This window comes from Mauremys reevesii, linkage group 2 (assembly GCF_016161935.1).
Source record: "Mauremys reevesii isolate NIE-2019 linkage group 2, ASM1616193v1, whole genome shotgun sequence".
NCBI lineage: Eukaryota > Metazoa > Chordata > Testudines > Geoemydidae > Mauremys > Mauremys reevesii.
In genome coordinates this window covers 150560912-150583848 of record NC_052624.1, presented here as the reverse complement: position 1 = coordinate 150583848, position 22937 = coordinate 150560912, and the positions used below count along the sequence as shown (strand labels likewise).

At 44.3% G+C, this 22937-nt stretch overlaps 1 protein-coding gene across 1 annotated transcript in view; it reads left to right on the top strand.

Moving 5' to 3' along the window:
• The window catches only part of CDS2 (CDP-diacylglycerol synthase 2), a 46746-nt gene that overhangs the window by 9887 nt on the left and 13922 nt on the right, over positions 1-22937 (top strand). Inside the window, exons 2-5 of the mRNA XM_039524713.1 lie at positions 16704-16846; positions 18771-18867; positions 20070-20167; positions 21117-21256. Coding sequence (XP_039380647.1) covers positions 16704-16846; positions 18771-18867; positions 20070-20167; positions 21117-21256 — 478 coding nt within the window. The remainder of the gene's footprint in view (positions 1-16703; positions 16847-18770; positions 18868-20069; positions 20168-21116; positions 21257-22937) is intronic.

Below are 22937 nucleotides of genomic sequence, written 5' to 3'. Positions count from 1 at the left end.
CATGCAGTGGCTGGTCAGAGAGCCTGCATGTAACTGCAGCTGTGTGTGTCCCTACCAGTGTGTATGCTGGTGAAAGTGTAAGGGTATGGCTACACTTGAGAGTTGCAGCGCTGGTCGTACAGCTGTGTAGGGAAAGCGCTGGTGTGTGGCCACACTCACAGCTACCAGCGCTGGTGTGTGGCCACATTTGCAGCATTTGCAGTGCTGTTGGGATTGATGCATTATGGGCAGCTATCCCAGCATTCAAGTGGCAGCAACGTGCTTTTCAAAAGAGGGGGGTGGGGTACAGTGTGACAGGGACCGGGGGAGAGAGAGAGAGTGGATTTTTGGAGCCGACACTGTGTATCAGCTCCCTGCCTTGCAAAATCAGAAATTTTTCCTGACCCCTCATTTACTCTTAACTGCAAACAGCCTGCAGACCAGATAAGCAGCTGCTCCAACGGACTCCCTTTCTCACCCCTGCCACCGCTGTTTCTCTCGTCAAGCAAACTCATCCCCCTGTCTGCCTCATTCACAGCAAGGTAGTGGGTTTATCTCATTTGATTGTTCAGTCAGTTACAGATTGATCACGGCAAACAGGAGCTGTGTTTTGTTTTAGATAAGCAGCTCCCAGAGCCCCAAGTTCACAACAAAACAAAGAGAGGCAGCATAACAAAACAAAGAGAGTAATTTAGTTAAAAGTATTCTGGGATATCTCCTAATACCCTGGAGGCCAATAACAGCGCTGGTGTGTGGCCAGACTTTACGAGCAGCGCTGTAGCACCAGCGCTGCAATGGTTATACCCCAAGCTGACCCAGGTGTACAGCCAGCGCTGCAGCCAGGGAGTTGCAGCGCTGGATGTGCCCTGCAGGTGTGGACAGTTAGTAATTGCAGCGCTGGAAAGCCTCCACCAGCGCTGCAACTCTCAAGTGTAGCCATACCCTAAGACAGGGAGCGTGTCTGCAGCTTGTCACAGCAGTACAGTGTGTGTGGGAGGCCAGGCTGGTGGGTCAGTGGTATCCCAGTTCCAGGTGGCACCCCCGGGGGAACCCATCACACCCTCCCCACCACACACCTGAAACTTTACCCAAGAATTCCTAAAGTATATGGGGAGCACAAATCCACCTTTGTGTGAAATTTTGTGCTTATAAAATTATGAGCTGAAGTGAGAGAGAATGGCCGTTTTTAAAATCTGAGTTTATGCATGTATATAGAGATGGGATGTTAGGAGCTGAGATCTAGTACTGGGTAAACTGCATGTACAGTAAAAATCAGAACAATGTTCAGAATTCATTCATTGTGTAACCACCTGATTCTTGGTCAGACACAGCAGAGTGTCCCAATAAAGCCTTCCTTCATGTTTCATGAAGCTTTTTATACCCACAACAGTCAAGGTGAAAGAAGAAATCACCCTCTTGCTCTGTTTATTGACCCTACAATGAGTGGTTTTCAACCTGTGGTCCACAGATCCGCAGACTGCCTAAGATTTCCAAAGGGGTCCGCACCTCAGTTCAAAATTTTTTAGGGGTTCGCAAATGAAAAAAAGTTGAAAACCACTGCTATACATACAAGCCCCTTCGTTTTCAGTTTAAACCTATTTTTACCGAAAAATGCCTGAGTTTTACAAAATATTCTTTTCTGATTTTCACCCTACTTTTGTATCATTCTAATATATAAAAAAACTTTTTATTAGGAAAATACAACACATTGCGTGTGATGTATGTATTTCAGTAATACATTAGTCTGTGTGTATATGCAAAGAGGCCTGTGGAACTAAGACTCTGTGTTAGTCTACAAGATACACACAATAAACAGACACGCATGCAAGCTCTGAAGTGCCTGCGCCTCTGAAAGTACTGATGAATATCATGCCCGCCATGTACCCATTCAAGCTGTTAGCAGATAATGGTTTAAAGATTTGACCCACTAAAATGGGAAGAAAACAACAAATCTGTATCCAAATGCATTTCAGAATACAAGCAAGTATTTGAAAGTTTTAAAAAACACACTCAACTTCATCCTTTTCTCCTGTTTTTATGTGCTGCAAATGGTGTGGCCCAATTATTAAATAGAACTATTACTCTATAAATATTTACAAGTCTACGACAGCAAACTGTTTTTTCAGATGAAAAGTTTTATTGGGGGATTAGAGGATGTATTGTTTTCTTAAACTCAGAGGGGCCATTGTGTTTTGAGTTCTGTTTTAGTTCTGCAGCAAACCACATTGATGGATGGAATTCAGAACATTAATCTACTGAATACTCCCCTCTCTCCTGTTTTTCCATCCACCAAAATAAACCCCCGATTATTTACCCAGAAAAAATATTTTTTTTGCACTGATTTTAACCTGTTTTTGTTGTTCTGGTAATAAACACTGATAAATTTCTGGGAAAAATTAAATAAAATAAAAATGGAAAACAAAGGGCCCTATACACGTAGAACCTACTTCACCCAGGAATCTGAACCCAGCTCTTCCCCATCCTTTTCTATTCTGGGACAGCCAAGAGCTCAGTTTAAAGCATGTTAATTTAAAGGGAAATACATCCAAAAGGGAGACAAAAACAAGTAGCTTCATTTTAAATGTCATATATAGAAGAGCACAATATATACACCTACATTCCACCCACTTATTTCCTTTCAGTGGAAAATGGCTTTCTTTCCCACACTACTGTACAGCGTTGGTGTGTGCTTATAGAGCAGTTTAACACCTAGACGTGGCATTGCCCACTGCTGGTATCGGCGAAGCATTGTGGGAATCTTTGAGATGAATGTCACTACAGAAGTGACAGATATTGTCTCATTACTCAAGGGAGAAACTTTTCTCTGCTGTTGAAGGTGCTTCATTCCTGGGCTCAGACGGTTGAATTTCAGCAAGCTGAAGAGAGAGACCTAGAAGTGATGAACAATTAAAATGCAATGAAAAGAAAGCTACAGGATCTGGCCCCTCAGAGGTTGAGGTAGTCATCACTGATTCTCAAGTCGGCTGGAAGAAAAGCCAGACATGTGAAGTCACACAAGAAGCAATTAAATATAGACCATACAACTAACTCTCCATCCACCCCACAGAGCCAGACTGAGTTGACAGGCAGTTAAAGTTTCCCCACGCAGGTATCCCCACCAATCTGGCACTTAATGAAGCCTGTAAGGTTATTTATTGAAAAATAAAGTAAAAGGGGAGAATTGTCAGACATTTATTGACACAGGCATTTCCCATGTGTTCCAGTTCAGTGAGCATCCAGGAATTAGGACATGCGTATAAACGGAGAGCAGCTGTATGTAACATCATAAAAACGCATGCTGACTGGAGTATTACTGTCCCCCCCGCTACCTTTGTGTCAAACACAATCAAATTTAGCAAGTCAGTAGGATCTGATCAGAAATGTGTGCAGTCTGCATTCAGCCCAGCAACAGCCAGATAAAAACTTGATATTGGTGTCAGCGAGTGTGATTCATTCAGAACAACATATCCTGGTGACTCACTCAGTCAGCACAGCATGATGTTTAGCTGTGAGGATGGATGTGTCCCCCTTCCCCCCACTCAAAAAAAAAATCCTATTTGGAGTTGGTTTATTCCAAGAGGGTAAATGTACTGGGCTCAGAGTCTTTTGCAAAAGCCTTATTGCATTGTGTATTACAACATACAGTGGTTGAAAGATTCTGTCATCTTAGCACTGGCCTAATATTTAGCTTTGTTTGAAAAAAACATTTACTAGACCGTATTGTAAAGAGTCCTTATGGGACCCATTTTTCAGATTGCTTCTTTTTGCTAGAGCACCGTTCAGCACCGACACCTATCTGGCGTGCTTTGTCATTGTTGCATCGATCTCTGGAGATACACGTACACAGAGGAAATTGAGTATCCTAAATAGCTATATGCATTAGTGGTGAGAGAGGGGTGGGCTTAGTGTATGCGCAACATGCCTCAGATGGCATGTGACCAGGATTCATCACGGCATTTGTTCCGCTGGTCGCATCATTCGCTTCCCCGGCTTGGGCCAGGTACTGACGGGGAATGCGACATGAACGCTGATCCATGCCCCCCTGTCAGAGGGGTAATCACGCTTTATATTCCTAGCACTCAAATATAAATTTTTTATTAAAGCTAATGTTACAATAATTATATAATGCATAGGTTGAAAAAAGAGTCTCTGTACATCTGGATATAGTGCTTAGATTATCCACAAATACAAAGTTTGTTTTTAAAAATCCCGTGATGCATAGAGTACATAATCAGCAATAACCCAAATTGAGGTGAATAGATTTAACAATACAGTTTAGATATTAGGATCCGAATACTCCGGTACATCACTCATGAAAAGTTGTACAGAGATTTGGTTGTGGAAAGCAATATATATCAGTGGAGAGTGTCCCTCAGTAATTAAGAACTAGGTAGGTTGTCCATTTAGAAAATACAATCCATGAGGAAGGTATTTCAGTTACTTTCCTGACTGCGCCAAGTGATGGGTTCTCCAGGAATACTGACGACATAGACAGTGCTGTGGTCAGGATGGAATTCCTCTGCTAGGTCCCAAAGCATGCAGCACTGCACACCTAGTGAGTAGCATTATCGGGTGGCAATTTGACATTCCTGGACCACCCAGTTATTGACTACAGCCAGAGGCAGGAAGCTGGGTTTGATGGAATAGTATTGATCAAGTCACGTTTTCGGGGCTGTAGATGGGCAGACTCACCCCTGCGGCGCCTCCTGCTGGTGACTTCTGGGAATTAGCTCGATTCAGCTCTGGAGCGCCCTCTGCAGGCTGGTGATCCACCTGTCCTCAGGCCCCCCCTGTCCCTCCCTGGACCCGGTGCCCTTTTACATGGGGTGCTGCCCTTTGGCAGTAACCCCTTCCTCCTCTCTGGGTCTCCCGAGGGAACCCCCACCCTCTATCCCCACCTTGCCTCAGTATATGGCTACTGCCACTGCCAGTCATTGTCTAGCCCCACGCCCTGGGGCAGACTGCAGTATCAGCCACTCATCCCTGGCAAGGTTGGGTTTGGGCCTGTTGCCTTGGCCTGCCCCTGGGCTGCGCTCTGCAACCCCCAGTACCTATTAGCCCAATGCTGGGCCGCAGCCTGGGGCTTTCCAGGCTGGAGCTCCCCAGCTCCTCAGCCTTTCCCCAGCCCTGCTCCACTCAGGTACCTTGCGTCTAGCTCCCTGCAGCCAGGCCCATCTCCCCCTGAGAGAGAGACCGAGACCGACCGCTTTGGCTTCTGGCTCACAGCCTCTTATAGGGGCCAACTGGACCTGATTGGGGCATGGCCATAGCTGAGCCTACTTTCCCCAATCAGCCCAGGCTTCTTGCCCCAGCCTAAAGGCTGCTTTCTCCAGCCACAGCCCCTTCCCAGGGCTGTTTTTAACCCCTTCAGGGCAGGAGCAGGGGTCCACCCTGCTACAGGGGCAAATCTCCATCTGGAACCAGAAGGAAATGGGAGCAGGTGTGTAAGGGTTTGTTTACACTACCCATGGCTGTCCCATGCCAGCTGACTCGGGCTAAGGGGCTATTTAATTACGGAGTAGACATTCAGGCTGGAGCCTGGGCTTGAGGACCAAGTAGGAAATCCATAATCATTATCGGACTACCTGAAAGTAATTAGAGCTCTATTTTTGCAAGCACTTTAGTATCTGGTGTGACATTACCTCAAGAACATGATTGTGGGATTACATCTTTACTGTTTTCTTGCTGGAAGTCCAATTTGCTGAAATTAGGGGAATGAGCCTCCCCAGTCTGTCCCAAACCCAGAGCTAAACAAGCACCTCCTCCCCCATTTCACTGGTCCCACATACACTGAGCTGTTTAATGTCCATGGAGTTGGGCTGCATTTTTCTCTCTCATCAACGCAGAAGTCAGTGGAGAAATGCTTCTAGGCTCAGGTTCCCAACACACACAGCCAAGAAGGAGTACAGTGGAAGAGTGCTGTTCTCTTCACCATGAAGCAGATCGTGGTCCCAGAAGTACCGAGAGCAGTTTGATTCCCTCCCCCCCACCCCTCCCAAAGAACATTGCTACATTGCTGACTCTTCCCCATCCTCTACATTTAGTCTCATTGTCAGACCTTCAGCAGGGTAGATTTTTCACCCTTTACTTAATTAGTTGCCTCAATTTCTGGAAGATGTTGCACACAAGCAGATCGAGCAGCTGGGAAGAAGCAATTTCTGAACATAGATCCAGGAGAGCAGCTAAGGATCTGGTACTGTATCTGGTTTGCCAATTTTGTTCCATTTCTCCCTACATTTAAATCCCTCTTAAGACCCATTTCATCTTCAAGACTAACAAAGGGGAGCACAGCTCTTGTAGTAGCTATAAATTGGTTCCCTAAAAGAAAGGGAGTGTAAGTAGGTGGAGTGTAGGTACCTGAGTTGACAGTTGGCTAGGGCACAATGGCTAACGCTGCTTAAGAAAAGTGCTTTGGGATAATTAATGACCGCAGTTGGTCAAGATCCAAGTTTTGCATTTCATTTGACTAATTACTTTGGCCTTGATTCTGCAAGTCCTTCCACATGTGAGTTGCTGCCTGCACACCAGTAGTGTAAGCTGGGGCCTTACTGAGTTGTTCCCAGTTCTTTAGTTGTCAGTTCTATTGACCCAAAGCCCGATTATTTTTTAGCAATAGTTAGTATTTTCTGTCTCTGCTTCTTGCTTGATTCTTGCAAAAAGAATAAATGTCTTTTTCCATTTAGACGAGGTGAGTGCACACATAAAAGGATTTCTTGAACTAATACAAATCTAACACTGTTAATTGCTTGGGTCGGTTTCCCCATTTGGTGGTGAAGTTTTTGGCATAGAAATACTGCCACTTGTTTCCATGACAACTGGGATCATGTCACAGATACTCAGGCAAATAGCTGATGCTCAGTGTCCATGTGGGAAAAGTCTGGGCTAAACGTGCATGAGTATTTAGTGATGCTCGCTTACGTGAGGAGTCCAAAAAGCCACAATAAAAGAAGATGGTATTTGTTTTACCATTACCAATTGGTTTTACTTATTCCAGAACCCGTGTCCAATATCCTGGTTTATAACATGTACTGGTACAAACTGTGGTCTCAGAAAGGCCAGCAAGAACTAATAGTTCAACCTGGAAAACAGAAGAGCAGGGCTCTTCAACCAAGAGATGATGCTAATAAGAGGGGACGGGATAGGAAGATGTAAAATAACACGGGATCAGGAAAGATGGTTTGTGTGCTGCTATGTATCCTTTTTGCTAATGCAACACTAAGGGATGAGGCAGAGGCAGCCCTTTAAATTGAAAAACGCATTCTAAAAAGGAGATTGTAAACTCTCTGTGGCGAGGACAGTCGTCTTGTTCGTTTGTACAGTGCCTAGCACTGTCAGGCCCTGATCCATGACAGGGGCTCCTAGGTGCTACCCCAATAAAAAGTGATTGGTAATTTTACACAAACCACTTAACCTGTGGAACTTATTGCCTATTGACTATCTTTCACCAGCCAAGGATTTACTTGAAAACTAGCTATCAGTGGATGTTTGTTATACCTCTACCCCACTATAACGCCATCGTGGGGAGCCAAAAATCCCTGCCGTGTTATAGCTGAAACCCCATTATATTGGGGTAGCGGCGGCAGGGCTCCAGTGATGATTTAAAGGGCCCGGGGCTCCCCACAGCAGCCAGAGCCCCGGATCCTTAAAGTGCCAGCAAGCCCCGCTGCTACCATGCTATACGCGAACCCGTGTTATATCGGGTCGCATTATAGCGGGGTAGAGGTGTATTAGATGAATACAACAAGTGTTTAGTTCTCAGCTGCTACAGTACAGTTCAAGGCTCTTGTTCTCCCTTGCTGTTTATAAACTCGTTCTTTTACTTGCTATAGTAGTATTGAGGTTATGAGTTTAGTAAAGTTCAGACAGGTTAGAGATGTTTATATGGCAAGGAACATCTACAGTTGGATGTAATAAGATTAATAGATTCCAAGGCTAGAAGGGACCATTATGATAATCTAGTCTGACCTCCTGTATGACACAGGTCATAGAAGTTCCCCAAAATAATTCCTAGAGATAAAAATATAAGTGGTATAACCCCTTATCCTTCATGGGTTAGGAAGAAACTTCCTTTGTGTGTAGGGTTATCTCGGAAGCTTGTAAGTATTAGACACAGTTGGATTAGATGGACCTGTGTATCTGTAATTCGACTGAATTACTTCCAAGAGAACTGATCAGTACCTGACTTGTATTCTGAAAAGGGATCGCTCAGACTAATGGCTTTGTATAAAAGAAAACAGGTCGTTACACAACAGACTCAGCTGGTCGCACTTGTTGCTGGATGAGGTCATGTTCCAGAAATTTTTCAAAGTCCGCATAACTTTATAATCCCTATTTGTGATTCCCCAAGAGAAAGTAAGAACGCCCGATTGCTGCATTGAACTGCCTGCTCTCCCCACCCTCCACAATGCTTCCTGGAAGCTAGTAGGGATGGTAGGGAATTATTTGCCAAAATGTTTTTCCACTGGAAGATGCTAACTTGTTGACACACACTTTTTGCAGAAACATATCTGTTTTGACAGTTTTCACTGGGCAGGATTCTCCGATCCAGGATGGAATTTCTGCTGAGAGAGACACTCACCCCAGAATAACCAATAGCCTAGAGGTTAAGGCACTCACTTGGGATGTCCAAAGCCCTGCTCTGAATCAGGTTAAGTAGGCACTTGTACAAGGGTTTTCTACATCCCAGGTGAGTGCCCTAACCTATGGACTACTGACTCGTCTGGAGTGGGTCTCATGCTTTTTTCATGAAAAATTTGGAACGAAAACCTTTTGAACGTGGAAGGAAAACAAATGATGAAACCACTTGTTTTGTTTTTTTGTGAAACAGAATTCTTGTTTTCCGGCCAGCCCTCGTGGCTGGGTGCCTCTTTGCCTTCCCCTAAAGAATTTGGAATTGGTCTCTGCTGGTGGCAGGAGACCAGGCTTTTTTTAGATCAATGACCTAATCCATCATGGTAAATCATGTGTTGCTATACAAACGTAACACTGCATACATACTCCCCTCTAGTAGTCTTGCTAGAATGTTGAATGAAGTTAAAGGGACACTTTTTTTCTCCCCAGACCCAATGAATGGCCTGTATACTCTAATACCACTTTTTCTCCACTCTGGTCATGCAAAGGAACCTTAAATATGTGTAGATATAACTTACTCCCATTGCCATTTATGTAAAGTGTCTGTACTTGGGCTGTGAGTGGTTTAAAAAAAATCTAAATGTGGTTCTTTCACACCTTTGTTGTCTGACAAGTGTATTTCCCCATCCCCTTCTGTACCCTCAAAAATATTTTTTAAACTTGCAGAGCTTGACTTGTTTCAAACAAGGAGTCCTATCTTTGTGGGCACAATTACATCCTTGTCCTTTATCGTCATCAAATTTGTTCATCCTTTATCTTCCATCTGCAAGGAATTGGGGGCTCGTTTTGTTACAGGGGCTTGAAATTATGCCTATAAAGAGAAGTAAAGGTTTTTTGGAGATGTGTAAATTTCAAACAAAGCCAGAACTGTTGCACTTTTTTAATGACTAGCTTTTCTGTTAAAGATAAGAGAATTGGTTACAGTGGAGTTTATATTCTTAAATAGAGAGTTGACAAACAAGGGTTAAGGGGAAAAAAAGGTGTGTGTGTGTGTGTGTGTGTGTGTGTGTGTGTGTGTGTGTGTGTGAGAGAGAGAGAGAAAAAAGAAAGTGTTTGCAGTGCAGGGACTAGAAACAGGTTTCCTGGTATCTGATGTGGTACATGCAACTATTTTTTGTATGACTGAGCCTTTTCATACAGAAACTCAGTGTTATGTGAGGCAATATCATGTGTGCAACATGGTTCAAGATCTGCTGCTAACACATCATTGATGTAATAAAATCTAAACTTAGGAGCAGTTAGAGGGAACCTTGCAGCTCCGCTGGACTGATGTATTGATGCCGTCTGCTCATGGTCCTTATTGCCCCAGAATGACCTGACTTCCAGGCTTGGTTTCAGGTTTAGAGTGGGCTATTTGAATTCTTACCTAGCTCCTATAGCACCCAGATCTGTCTTGTCTGAGAGATGGAGCAGAGCAGTCTCTGTAAATGCCTGACTGGTGTCTGCTTAGCAGCAGGGGGACGCCATGGCTGGGAAAAGATCAGACTAACAGTTTTCTGGTGCTAGCCTGAGATCAGAGGATCATAGTATGGGCTGCAAAGACTCTGTCTGGCTTTGCTCCTGGGAGAGCTCTCAACACAGCTCCAATTTTAGAAATGTCTTCTTTTGTGTGACCTCCCTCCCTCCCCACCCCCACACACTTTGTTTTACTTTTCAAAAAGGGCTTTGTGGAAGGAACTCAAAATATGAAAATGAAGGGAGGAGACTTATTTTTGAGTGGCTTCTCTGGAAGGTGGCTTAACCTGCTACAAGCTCTTTGTTTTTTGGGTCTCCATGATCAGCTGTTTGAAGTGCAGGGAGGAGGCTTGGTGTAGGCTCTCATTCAGGAAGGAATACAGTCAATTGCTGGAAAAGGGGATGAGAAGTCTGGGGTACTGGGTATTGTTCCTGACTTTGACTCACTATATGAGGGCAAATCTCTTAGCTTCTCTGGGCTTCAGTATCTGCAACCACAAAAAGGAGATAAGACACCCACAGGGGATGTTTTAGAATCAAAAACTCATCTTTGCGGAAGAGCAAAGTGTTATAATCCCCATTTTGTTGATCTTCCACAGCTGAAGAAATGTTTTCACAGAGGCGATCATGTCAATTACAGGCCAGTGAGCTTAACTGTGCAAACTGATTGAAACCGTAGTAAAAAACTAAAACAATAAGACACAATAGAGGCCTATAAAATCCTGAATGGTGTGGAAAAAGTGAATAGAGAAGTGTTATTTCCCACGATACAAAAGCCAGGGGTCACCAGGTGAAATAAATAAGCATCACTTTTAATACAAACAAGAGGAAATACTTTTTCATACAATGCACAGTTAACCTGTGGAACTCATTGCTATGGCATGTTGTGAAGGCCGAAAGCATAAATAGGTTCAAAGAAGAACTGGATAAGTTCACGGTGGATAGGTCCATCAGTGGCTATTTGCCAAGATGGTCAGATGCAACGCCATGCTCGGTGCAAACACTAAACCTCTGGTGACCGGAATCTTGGAGGGGAAGACAAGTGGGGATCACTCCAACTGCCCTGTTATGTACACTGCCTGTGAAGCCTGGATACTGGCCAGTGCTGGGGACAGGAAACTGGGCTAGAAGGACCGCTGCTCTGACCCTGTAGTGCAGTTCTTATGTCCTTATGTAAAGGAACCACTGAATGCAGAGAGTGATTTTGCTCTAGTGGAGTTGAATAGAAGGCTACTTGGAGCATCAGTAGCCCAGAGCGATTCTCAGGGGAGCAGCTGGGGAACGAGGGATCTGACAGATGCAGAGAATGTAGCCTGAGTGGGGAGGTTGAAATAGTATTTTTAGGCCTCAGACTTAGCATATAGGCCAAATCCTTCAAGCCTCACTCTCCCAAGTAGTTACAGTGAAGCCAGTAAGGCATTAAATGTTAAAGTCCCTAGCTAAGTTCAGAGTCCATTACACTAGCTTGTGTACCTCCCACTCTAAAGAGACAAGACCAAGGGCAGGAGAGGAGGAGAAGAATCTCGGAAATGTAGGGCTGGAAGGGACCTCGAGGTATATCGTCCCTGCTTTACAGATAGGGAACAAGCTCAGTGAGATTAAGTGACTTGCACAAAGATTCAACAAGGTTGGCTCATCTAGGAATTGAAAACCCAGGTCTCCCGAATCCCAGTCCAGTGCCTCAAGCGCAAGAGCAGCACGCTTCTTGAAAGAAGAGCAAGGAGGATCTGGCTCATGATCTTTTAAAACATGAATACACGCTAGGAAACAAAAGATCCCGAGACAGAAGTGTCAGGTGCTGTGTTCTCACATCTTGAATTGCTTCCATGAGCCTGTTGGATGATAGTCTGTCTTGCAAGCATAAATAAAGGGTACAAAGGGTATTAGTCTCCCTTAAATCTCTTGTGATTCCAAGCTCTAACAGATAACTTTCTTTAGTAATAAACACAGGTAAAGCCAACACTTTTACAGAATGCCTTCTGAGGGTGCCCAAATTGAATGCTTTTTGGGATTCTCCCCCCAGCGGTGTTGAGTTTATGCTGACATCAATAGGAATTGCACTTATTACCTGAGACGTAGGTGGCCGGATTTTTTTTTTTTAATTCAGTCACCTAAAAATCAACGCTTACAATCACAGGCCAGAATCGATGGGCATATCTTTCTACCTGCCATTCCTCTGTGTCTGTATCATTTATCATCATCTGTGCTACGTGCAGGTTGTTTTGCCTGTTGTGACCAACCAGTTTTATGCAAGATGTATTAATATCTGATGATTATCCTTTACCAAACTGTCTAAGGATCTGTCTGCTTTGTTTGCTGCATGTCAAAAAAGTAATTGCAACACAGGAGGTTGTTACCATGGAAATTCCACAGCTGGGTTAAGCAGACCAGACCACAGCACATCATTCACCGGCTAAACAGCAAGTTATTTAGCACCCTGGTCAGCTGCTTTAAACCAATGTTTTGCTGAGGGATGGTTGCAATTTACATAAGGTATAAAAATAGTGGAAAATTACTGAGTCTTTTACCACCCTAACCCATGTTATTAAGCACTATAATGTCCTATATAATCCCAGCTCTGTTTCAGAGAGGAATTAGCATGGGAGCAGTGCTGCTCTGACACTGTGGCTTTAAAAAGAAAACCTAATTTATGTTGTCTGTCAGCTTGACTGGTGACTTTCCCAGCAGGGAAAATTCTTTTCTTCCAGTGCCTGTCAGGATCAAATGGAACAGTCAACACACACTGCAGAAATTATTCCTAATTTAGCAGTGTACCTTCAGTGTTCCTTTCAGTTCAGGGTTCTGTTGGCTGCCTTTTTTGTACTCTTCTGGTAAGATCTTAGAACCAGGGGTGATCGACATCTTGAAAAGTCAGGCCTGAGTGTGCGTATAATAAATTATTGCTCCTGAAAGGTGCTCCAGACTAAGTGCTTTGTCCACAGGCAGAATACCTTCCCGTTCCCACAGACTACTTTGCCCTCCCATGTCCTAATCCTGACTCGGAGGGAACACTCTGATTTATTGGTGTCAGCCAGAGATGGTTGTGTGGGGGAATAGATGGCAAGATCTAGATGGAGAATTCTGTGGAAATCTCCCATGCTGAGAACAGGAAAATGCAGAATGACGACAATCTCATATCCTGTTTTAAATAACCATCCGCCAGTCTGGGTGGGAGTTGAACCTATACTCTCGAGACTGAAGATGACATTGCCTGAGCCATCCAGTCTGCCCCGTCTCTCTCTCCCTCCCAACCCAGACCCAGAAAATAAAGCATAAAAGAGTTACTTTGCACGTCTGTGGTGCCTTTTCTCTTAGTCTCTGAGCACTTTGCAAACGTTAAACCTCACCACCCTCTCCGAAGCACTTAAGAATTATTTCACCCACTTTGCAAATGGGTGAAAACTGAAGCTCCTCGGGGCCACGTCTCCTGCTTTAACCACAAAATGTTCAGTCCTTCAGTGCCCAGCCTGCACGCACAGGCTCCGTTTTAGAGATGGCTGTGCAGAGTGCACAATAAATAAAATACTGTAGGATTTTACAAGTTAATATGTTTGACCTCTCTAGATTGGTGCTATTCATCTCAACCTGATGCGCTTAGGTAGAGTAGCGGGTGCAGCGTGGGACGATCACATACCACCTGGAGTGAAGTAGGCAAAGTGCCATCCTAAGTTTCAGGACTCATGAGTATCCATGCGGAAAAGACCATTCTTCTGGTTTAATGCATCTGTGCGCTTCCATCACTGGCACAAGAACAAAGCCGCCTATTGCTGTAAGGGGCACAGAGATGAGTTATCTTGCGATTCCCCAAATATTGCCATATAGAGTTATAAAGCAGCACTTTCCCAGAGGCTACATGGGCACTATACTTGAGCTACGGTGAAACGATTTTGGGGGGGGGGGATTGATCTCTTTCCAGAGGCCTTCTCTCAAATAAGGATAACTTGGTCAGCCTAATTAGTGGGGGAAGGATTCAACGCAAGAACGCAAGTCCAGGTTTAGCATCCTTTCCCTGCATGCCCAAAGCATGCTCAATCCACCTGCTTTTTAGCTAGTGACATCACAGCATGTGATGTCCTAGAACAATTTGGATGCAGTAGAACTTCAGAGGTTGTTCGTAATTCTGAACAAAACGTTCTGGTGGTTCTTTCAAAAGTTTACAACTGAACATTGACTTAATACAGCGTTGAAACTTTACTATGCAGAAGAAAAATGCTGCTTTTAACCATGTTAATTTAAATGAAACAAGCACAGTTTCCTTACCACGTCAAATCCTTTTTTAAACTTCCCCCTTTTTTTAGTAGTTTACATTTAAGAGTACTGTACTGTATTGCTTTTTTCTTTGCTGCTGCCTGATTGCATACTTCTGGTTCAAAATGAGGGGTGTGGTTGACTGCTCAGTTCATAACTCTGGTGTTCATAACTCTGAAGTTCTATTGTACTTGAAGACTCAAAGAATTATTGGTTGTGTGGAGGCATGTATCTGATATAAGATTATTGATTGTAGTACAGTCACTCCTGGAAGCCTAGAGGAGCCAGCGGACTTTACATAGGATAAATAAAAACAAATATAAAATGTTTAACTTTTTTTTTTTTTTTTGCTGAATGCAACCCAAAACCTGTCCTGTAGGGTATTCAGCACATAAATCCAGATTTATTTCAAGTTCCTATTTGCTTTTGCTATTCATTTTAGAATAAAGTCCAGAAGCAAGAACAATAAACCCTCCCTCCCCCCAAGACTGGCTCTGAGCAAATTCCGTGTGGTATATAGTACAACAGGGAGGTTTGGGGTGTGTGGCTTTGTTCTGATTCCATAGGTCACTCACCCCAGGAAATGATGTCGGTATGTCCCCCCCATGGCAACGGATGGAAGTGGCTAAAAATACTGCTCTGACAGCCTGGTTGTCCTTGTCTGTAGGAATCTGGCTTGCGGCCATTGCTACCTGATGTCTTGGGGCCAATATCCTCCCCTGCTTTCAGGGAGAGTGAACAAGGATCTTGCTTTTGTTCCTGCGGGATTTTATTAAACCAGATACACTTAAATGTATGTTGGCCCGACCTCTAGTTTACTGGGGAGTTTCTCCCGGACCAGCTCTAGATGCTGTCTCCTCTAGTAGAGCACTGGAACGTTGCAGGAGCCTAGGGAGATTAAGTTTGACAAAGCTGACAGCATTTGCTGACTTAGTTCCCTCTCTGCACTTCCTGAAAACACACTCCTGTTTGGGAGGTTTAAAATTAGCACATGTTGGGCTCTGGGGGCTGACTTGAGACTTGGGCATGACTCACCACTCGACACGGAAGTGTGGATGTTATAGGTAAGGGTAAGATTTTGTCATGTGTGATGGGTTGTTTTTTTAAGTAGAAGTCAGGGACAGGTCACAGGCAATAAACAAAAATTCCCAGAAGCCATGACCTATCTCTGACTTTTACTAAAAATAACTGACCAAATAAGGAGGTTGGGTCCAGCACCCACCACTGCTGTGGCTCTGGGGTCCCCCTTGCTGCCCATGGCAGCCAGGAGCTGCAGGCGCCCCCTGCTGAAGCAGAAAATGTCATGGAGGTCTCTCGTAGTCATGATTCTGTGACCTCCGTGACATAATCTTAGCCATAATTATAGGCCCACGCCGCACAGTAGGGAATGTAGAGTACTAAACTGAGCTGCTAACGGTCACTTGCAGAAGGCAAAAATCTTTCTCTTTGCTGCTGTTTGATGTATAAAGGACTGAAGAGAAGCAGTGTGGCCTAGTGAGCAGGTGCTGGACTGGGAGTCAGAATGCCCGCCAGAATTCTGTTCCTGGTTCTGCCGTTTGTGCAAATCTCCTTTAGTCTTTGTTTCCCCTCCCACCCAGTCCATCTTGCCTGTTTTGGTGATAAGCTCTTGGGGATGTGGACTGTTTCTTACTGTGTGTTTGTACAGCACCTAGCTTAGTGGGGCTCTGCTCTTAGCTGGGTGTTGCACTAATACAGATTGGGTGGTGTCTTGGGTACATGTCCTAAATATTGGGTTGCTGCAGTGGCTTAAAGGGGCAGTCAGGTTTAAATGATGAGACATTCTTCCTTATGGACATTGGGTTTTTCCTGCTTGGTGTTTTGGGGGTTTCTTTGGCATTAATTTTAGTGCACGAGTTAAACCATTGTTTTCTGTACATTTCTATGCAATCTCCAAAAGCACAAGTTTTCCCCATCTTTCTGGAGACCTTTCACTCTAATTCTGTGAGTTACTGCTTACTCAGAGACCCACCTGGGGTTCCCAGACACGTCTTGACAAACCCATGTACCCGTTACCTCTGGTGCATTGTTCAGGCTTTAGAACAACTACAAAGCACCTTTGGTGATACAAAAAAGGACCCCTTCTCTTTGAAGTTCATAGTAAAATCTCCATTGGCTTCAGTTGCAGGTGGTTCTGCCCCATAGGTTCTATCACTTAAGTGTTTGGCTCACAAACAAGAACAGGGTCAATGAAGTAAGCCAGTTTGTGCCCAGAATATCTTGCCGTCTTTTCCTTTTAGCTACAGGCTGTGCTGAGAGGAAATACAGAGTGGAATAAGGTGGACTGACTTGATCTAGTGCATTTTAAAATTAAGATCAAAAGAACGAGCACCGGTATCTGATACAACTGTTTGCCTGTGTTTGTCCTGCAGGAGTCTGAGTCAGAAAACAAGCTGGATGGAGAGACCGCATCGGACAGTGAAAGCAAATCAGAGTTCGGAGGGGCCCCTCCTGCACCTACATCAGATGACACTCCCGAGGTCTTAAACAGGGCCCTCTCCAACCTATCTTCAAGGTAGCATTAAATAAAACTTCTCCATTGCTCCTGGGGCTCCTAGCAAATTGATGCACTTTCCCTTTTTACTAATGAAGGTGGATTTGCTTTAAATCACTAGTCAGGAAGACTCAATTTAATCACAGATTTCTACATAAAAGTGCATTCTTGTTGATTGTTATAACTTTAGTACATATTCTTTACAACTCCAGGATAGATATAGGTGTTTTTTTTTTTTTAAAAGGTACACACAAAACATTTTTAAACAGTGGTTTATTTTGAAAGCTTTTCAGATTAGTTTTACAGCTGTATCAGAAAATGATTGATTGTTTAGTTATTTCATTTACCAAAGGTAATTGAAGCAGATATTCATGAAGTCATTGGGAGGTGAACTATCTCCAATTCAACAGTTAATCATTAATATTTGGAGGATTTTCTTGCCATGCTGTATTAGGAGGAGAACATCACCAGACAGACATTTAAATTGGTTTATTTAACTAAAACAACAATGTTAAGTATTCTGGATTTTTTTTCTTCAACAGCAAACATTTTAACAAAACAAGCATATGTCCCCTCGCTTCTCACATTTATCTCCAGACTTCTTGTCTTTGTCCAGATCTATTCCGCCCCCAACAATCTTCTAGTCATTGAACTATTTGAAACTTTGCACTTTTAGAGAGAGGTAAGGGATTGACTCTGTACACAAATGTGCAGAGGGAGAATAGGGTTGAGGTCTGTTGTTTCTCACTTCTATATATATATTTATTTATTTAAAACATTTTTGCTGTTAACAAGCATGTTACCTCTGGAGACAAATCCACAGTTTGAGAACTGCAAAACTAAGCATCTCTGATGGTATCTTCTAGACCGAGCGCTGAGTCCCATTAGGTAGATAGAAAGATGAACCTAAGTAATCTAGACAGAAGCCTGTGGAACCCCATAAGATTGGGTCCCTAATCCATGAACTATTGGAACTCATTTATAAAAATTTTCTTAAACATTTCATGAATATATTGTCTCATACTATAGAATTAGAATTTATAATCCCTATTCCATGGTGAGATATCTTTGAGCTATAATATATCTTATCTAAAACTAACTTTAGATAAGTTTTTTCCTCAAAAAGCATTTTATCAAAAAAATCTGATTTAAATAAAAAAAATTATTTTATTTTTTTTATTTTTATTAACCACTGTTTAACCAACCTAGGCAGTATGTTCTATTCTATCAGTAGATGATGACAGGAGCAACACAGCTCATAGGTAACTGACCCCTCTGTAGGGACTGGCTTGGCTTAAATTGCTGTATTCTGTTCCTGCTCTCAGCCTGCGGAGAGAGCTTTGGGGCTGGCTGAGCGAGTTTGGTGTTGAGCTTGCTTTTCTTTGGCAGAATTGTGGTACGGTCCTTTTATTTCAGCAGATTTAGAGAGTGATCATTGAGAAGTTTCTTTGCAGCATGGCCTAGTGGACTGAGGGGTACTGGATGTTGGGGCTCCTGAGTTTGAACCTCAGTTCTGCCATTCCTGTGTGATCTGGGGCAACTCTGTCTCCATTTCTGTGTCTGTAAAATGGGCATAGTACTCCTGCAAAACTAATTCAGACTAGGCAAGGCCCTGTAACTGTCTATTCCTATTTACTCCCTGCCACCTTCATCTGTCACTTTCTCACCCAAACGACTTCTGTGCTGTCCCCCAGCATGGAACTCCCTTCTTGAGTTTACCCACACGGCCGCGGTGTGACCCTTTCTGCATTCCTCTCTGCAGCAGAGCTGGGTTAATGGAACGGCATGACATTCTCACCACCCCCGAGCTAAGGATACGCCGCTGTTTCCTGCCTCCGCCTTTCACCAGGAGGCTGTGCAGAAGAGATAATAAGTGCATCTCTCGTTGCTTTCCTGCTAGATAGGCCCTTTGCCTAACGTTCACTTTTCTCTTCCTGTGATCTAGATGGAAGAACTGGTGGGTCAGAGGGATCCTCACTCTGGCAATGATTGCGTTCTTCTTCATCATCATCTACCTGGGACCCATGGTTTTAATGATGATTGTAAGTGCTGTTTCAAAACCCTTCGTTAAATGGACCGTTATGGGAGAATGGTTGTCAGGGACGTAGATGGCTGAGAAAGTTAATGGATACACAGAGCCTTTTGCCTCAAGGTTCCCAGCACTAACCTGGTCCTGTTTGGTCATGACCAAAAGTTGCCTAATTGCTCTTCTGCTCAGTGATCTGCAGGGAATAAGGTTCCTCGTCACCATTACTATTTAATTGGTGCCGCCTTGGTGGAATCCTCCTGTTTCCCTTATTGCTATCACAGCCCAGGTGCATGGGTGGAGAGCTGAATCTGGTTGAGTGTTTGTCTGCCATTGAGCACTCTGTGTGTATAATATGTGCTTGGGGTGGGGCTTTATCTCAGGATTGAGTCTGTTTAGAGCTGATACAGACCCAGGATTTTCAGCTCAGGCTGTAGAGATGCGTGCTTTAAGATCCAGAGATTCCAGGTCCAATCCCTGCTGTGGGAAACCCATCCGGCAGCCTCGTTGCATTTGTTAAGGCTGTACCAACTACAATCTGGCTGTATCCCTGCTGTGCATGTTTCCTTATCATAGAATATCAGGGTTGGAAGGGACCTTAGGAGGTCACCTAGTCCAACCCCCTGCTCAAAGCAGGACCAATCCCCAACTGGCTCCCTCAAGGATTGAACTCATAACCCTGGGTTTAGCAGGCCAGTGCTCAAACCACTGAGCTATCCCTCCCCCCCATGGTGGTCTTGAAGTGCCAGTCCTCTCGAGTGCATGGGATGAACAGTGATTTTTGTTACAGTGCCAGTGAAGGAGGGATTGTCTCCCCAGAACTGACCCGAACTCATGATAGAAAAACCAATGTTCGAAGTGCTAACATAACTTAAAATGAGGCTGTGAGCTCTTGGAGTGGGCCAGCCCACAGCTACGGAGGGAGTAGGGCTAGGAATGTGTTTTGCCTGGCAGGGAAAGCTGCTAGCTCTAGGTGTAAGCAGGTTGAGCAAGTGAACAATTTCTCAGCCTACGAGAAGTCCCCTTATGTCAGCTTTAGGGGTGTGGGGGGGTAGGGGAGGTCACTTGCAAGACAATAGAAGAATTCTTCTTGTGGCTCCTGTAAGGGTTAGTCTAAAGCTCCCACTTTTTACATGCACTTAGCATCCCATTGCAGATTATCTGGTCCTGATTTAGTTTATCTGTGAATGATGGTGCTTCTTAATGTTTGTTTTTCAGGTGATGTGTGTCCAGATCAAGTGTTTCCAGGAGATTATCACGATTGGCTACAATGTGTATCGCTCATATGAGCTGCCCTGGTTCAGGACCCTCAGTTGGTAAGCAGCGCAACTGCTGCGGTCTTCATTAGTCAAGAAGCACAATATGATCCTTCTCGATGTGCATAATGCCTTTCATCTAGAGTGCTTCTGACTCACTTGAGGCCTCATTGATGTGCAGCCAGTGTAATATTTATACACTTTGTTCCATTGCTTGTCTGATGAGAGCGAGGTCTGAAGCTCCCGATCTGTGCCGGGCGGTGGTGTTGAATGCTGTTACCGAGGGAAGCGATGAGTAAACATTTGACTTGTGGTTCCAGTTGCATTGCTCAGGCCTAAGGGTGTAGGGAGCCATCTGGGATATTTACCCACTGAAATGTATTTGTGCGATTGGGATGAAACTGTATTGGCTGCACCCAGCGTCTGATGGCGTGCCACAGTGAAGGAAGGGGGCACTGCCTGTAGTAGCTAGGAACCTGCAGAAGACTGTTAAGCAGTGCCACCTAAAGGCAAACGCTTCCCAAGTACCATAACACTAAACAAAAACTGAACAGGGCTGTTGACGTATTCCCATAACATAGGGGTTGGGTGACAGCCAAGTATTTGCATTTAATGGAGCCGTAGCTTCTACATGAAGATGTAATGTTTTGATTAGAAGAAATGTGGGGCTTGATTTTTTTTATTTATTTTTTATTTTCCCCCCCACACACACACTTGCAGTAAGGTTCCTTCACACTGCCTGGGCACCTTAGTGCAAGTGAGAATCAGGCCCTGACCCTCTACTCCTGTCCACCCCCACAGTGTGAGTGAATTTTCTGCAGACTTTCAAATAAAAATCACCATTATTCTGCCGCCCAGTATGTGAACCTTCAGGCATCTCCTCCCCTGCACGCAGTGTACATAGTGCAAGCTGATAACCTCTTAAGTGTACTAGTCCAATGATCTACTGGTTGACCATGTCCCATTCCCCTGTAGGTTCCTATTAAAGGGAATGCTGCTCTGTCCACAGGTACTTTCTGCTGTGTGTAAACTACTTTTTCTATGGTGAGACGGTAACGGATTACTTTTTCACCCTGGTTCAGCGAGAGGAGCCCTTGAGAATTCTCAGCAAATACCATCGCTTCATTTCCTTTGCCCTCTACTTAACAGGTAATTTTATTTGGTTCCGCCAGTTAAATTTTTCTCATTGCTGTTTTTGAGCAGAGGTTACATTATCAGCCTCTTGAAATGCAACTTTTTTTTTTTCCTTTCTGTAGGCAGGTAGGGCTCCAATGTCCCCAGTGGATTTGCTCTGCCTTACGTACAAAATACGAGTGCGGGGAAGGATGGTCCAGTGGTTAGAGTTCCAACCCAGGGCTTGTGTGATCCATGTTCAGTTCCCTGCTTGACCTTGCACAAATCACTTAACCACCCCGTGCCTCCGTTCCCTGCCAATAGAACAGGGATAATAGCAATTGCCTACCTAACAGCTTGTGAGGTGCTCAGTTACTGTGTATCTAAGATGGCCTTGTCGTGAAAGACAGCCTACAAAATAGGAAGTAATTGGGTTTGAGAGCAGCAGTGTTGTCGCTTCCTCAGTTTTTTTTCTTGCCTGATTTGCTGGGGGAAAGACACGTCCTCCTTTCCTTGCTGAGGATTGTCCTTCCATCCCAGCAAACAGTGTCTGGTTTAGGTAGGATGTTGGTGTAAGTACCTGACTCTCTCCAGAGACTCTGTTTAAATGAACTTGACACTCGCTTTTGATCTTTCCTCTCCTCCTTTCGTTTTGCCTCCCCTAGTCTCCAGTCCTGGCGTGCGCACACTTCGTGAATGCAGCACTAGTAGGGAAAGGTGCCTGACTCATAGCCCTGGAGCAATATTCCTCTTTCTGGAGACCTGTGACGTGCAGCCTTATTCCAGGCTTCCTTCACACCTCTAGGCCAAATGTGACTCACCCCTGCCCTGAAATGAGCCAGAAGTGAAGCATCTGTGGCAGATGGAGCAATCCTTGGCTTTGAGTTATGTCTCAGTGGCCATTGTAATGATTTCTTTTGGGGTTCAGACACATCTGTTATGAACTGGATCCAAGCCTGCCTAATTGTGCGGTCTAAGTGACCAAAACGCCCTCTGCATCAGATGGGAAGCTACAGTCCTCTTTGATGCTACTTCCTTTGGGCACAGTGACTAGGCAGAATAATGGTAATTTCCACCTTTCTTTTCCCTGTGCTAGCTTTGCCAAGTTTTACTTGCCACGGTGATTAATATTTTGATGTGTGAGTAAACGATCCTTTTCTTTTTCATTCTGGATAAAGAGAGGGCGAGTGGACTTCTTGCCTTTGCTGGTAAATTTTCATGGCAATTCAGCAACCCTGCTCCAAGCCTAGAGTAACTCCCCTGTCAGTGTAAACTGCAGAGGCAGACTTGGGATAAACTGAAGAGCTATTTTTAACTCCTCCTTTCTGGTGATTAAGTGGAGGTGTTTTCTCTCAGCTAGCAAGCTCACTGTGAGTCATGAATCCCTAGGATGGGCTTCAACCTAGAAATGGGGTGGCACTTGCTGTTGAGAGCTGTGCTCAGATTTCCAATGGCGCTAGCAACATGGGATCACCAGTGGGTATTATTTGTGAGGTGTGGGGGGCTGGTAAAAACTGGGAGAGGGAGGTTAGGAGCTAAAGAGGGTTATCCCGAGACCCTAAAGCACTTAACTGTCAGACAAACTGTAGCTAAAGAGCATCACTGTGTAAGTGCAGCCACCTCTGGGTGGATGCAGCAGCTAATTAAGAATTCTGTGCCATTAAACAAGTATGTGAAGAATACTCTGTAGTTATTACGCGGAAAGATCAGAGGTAGA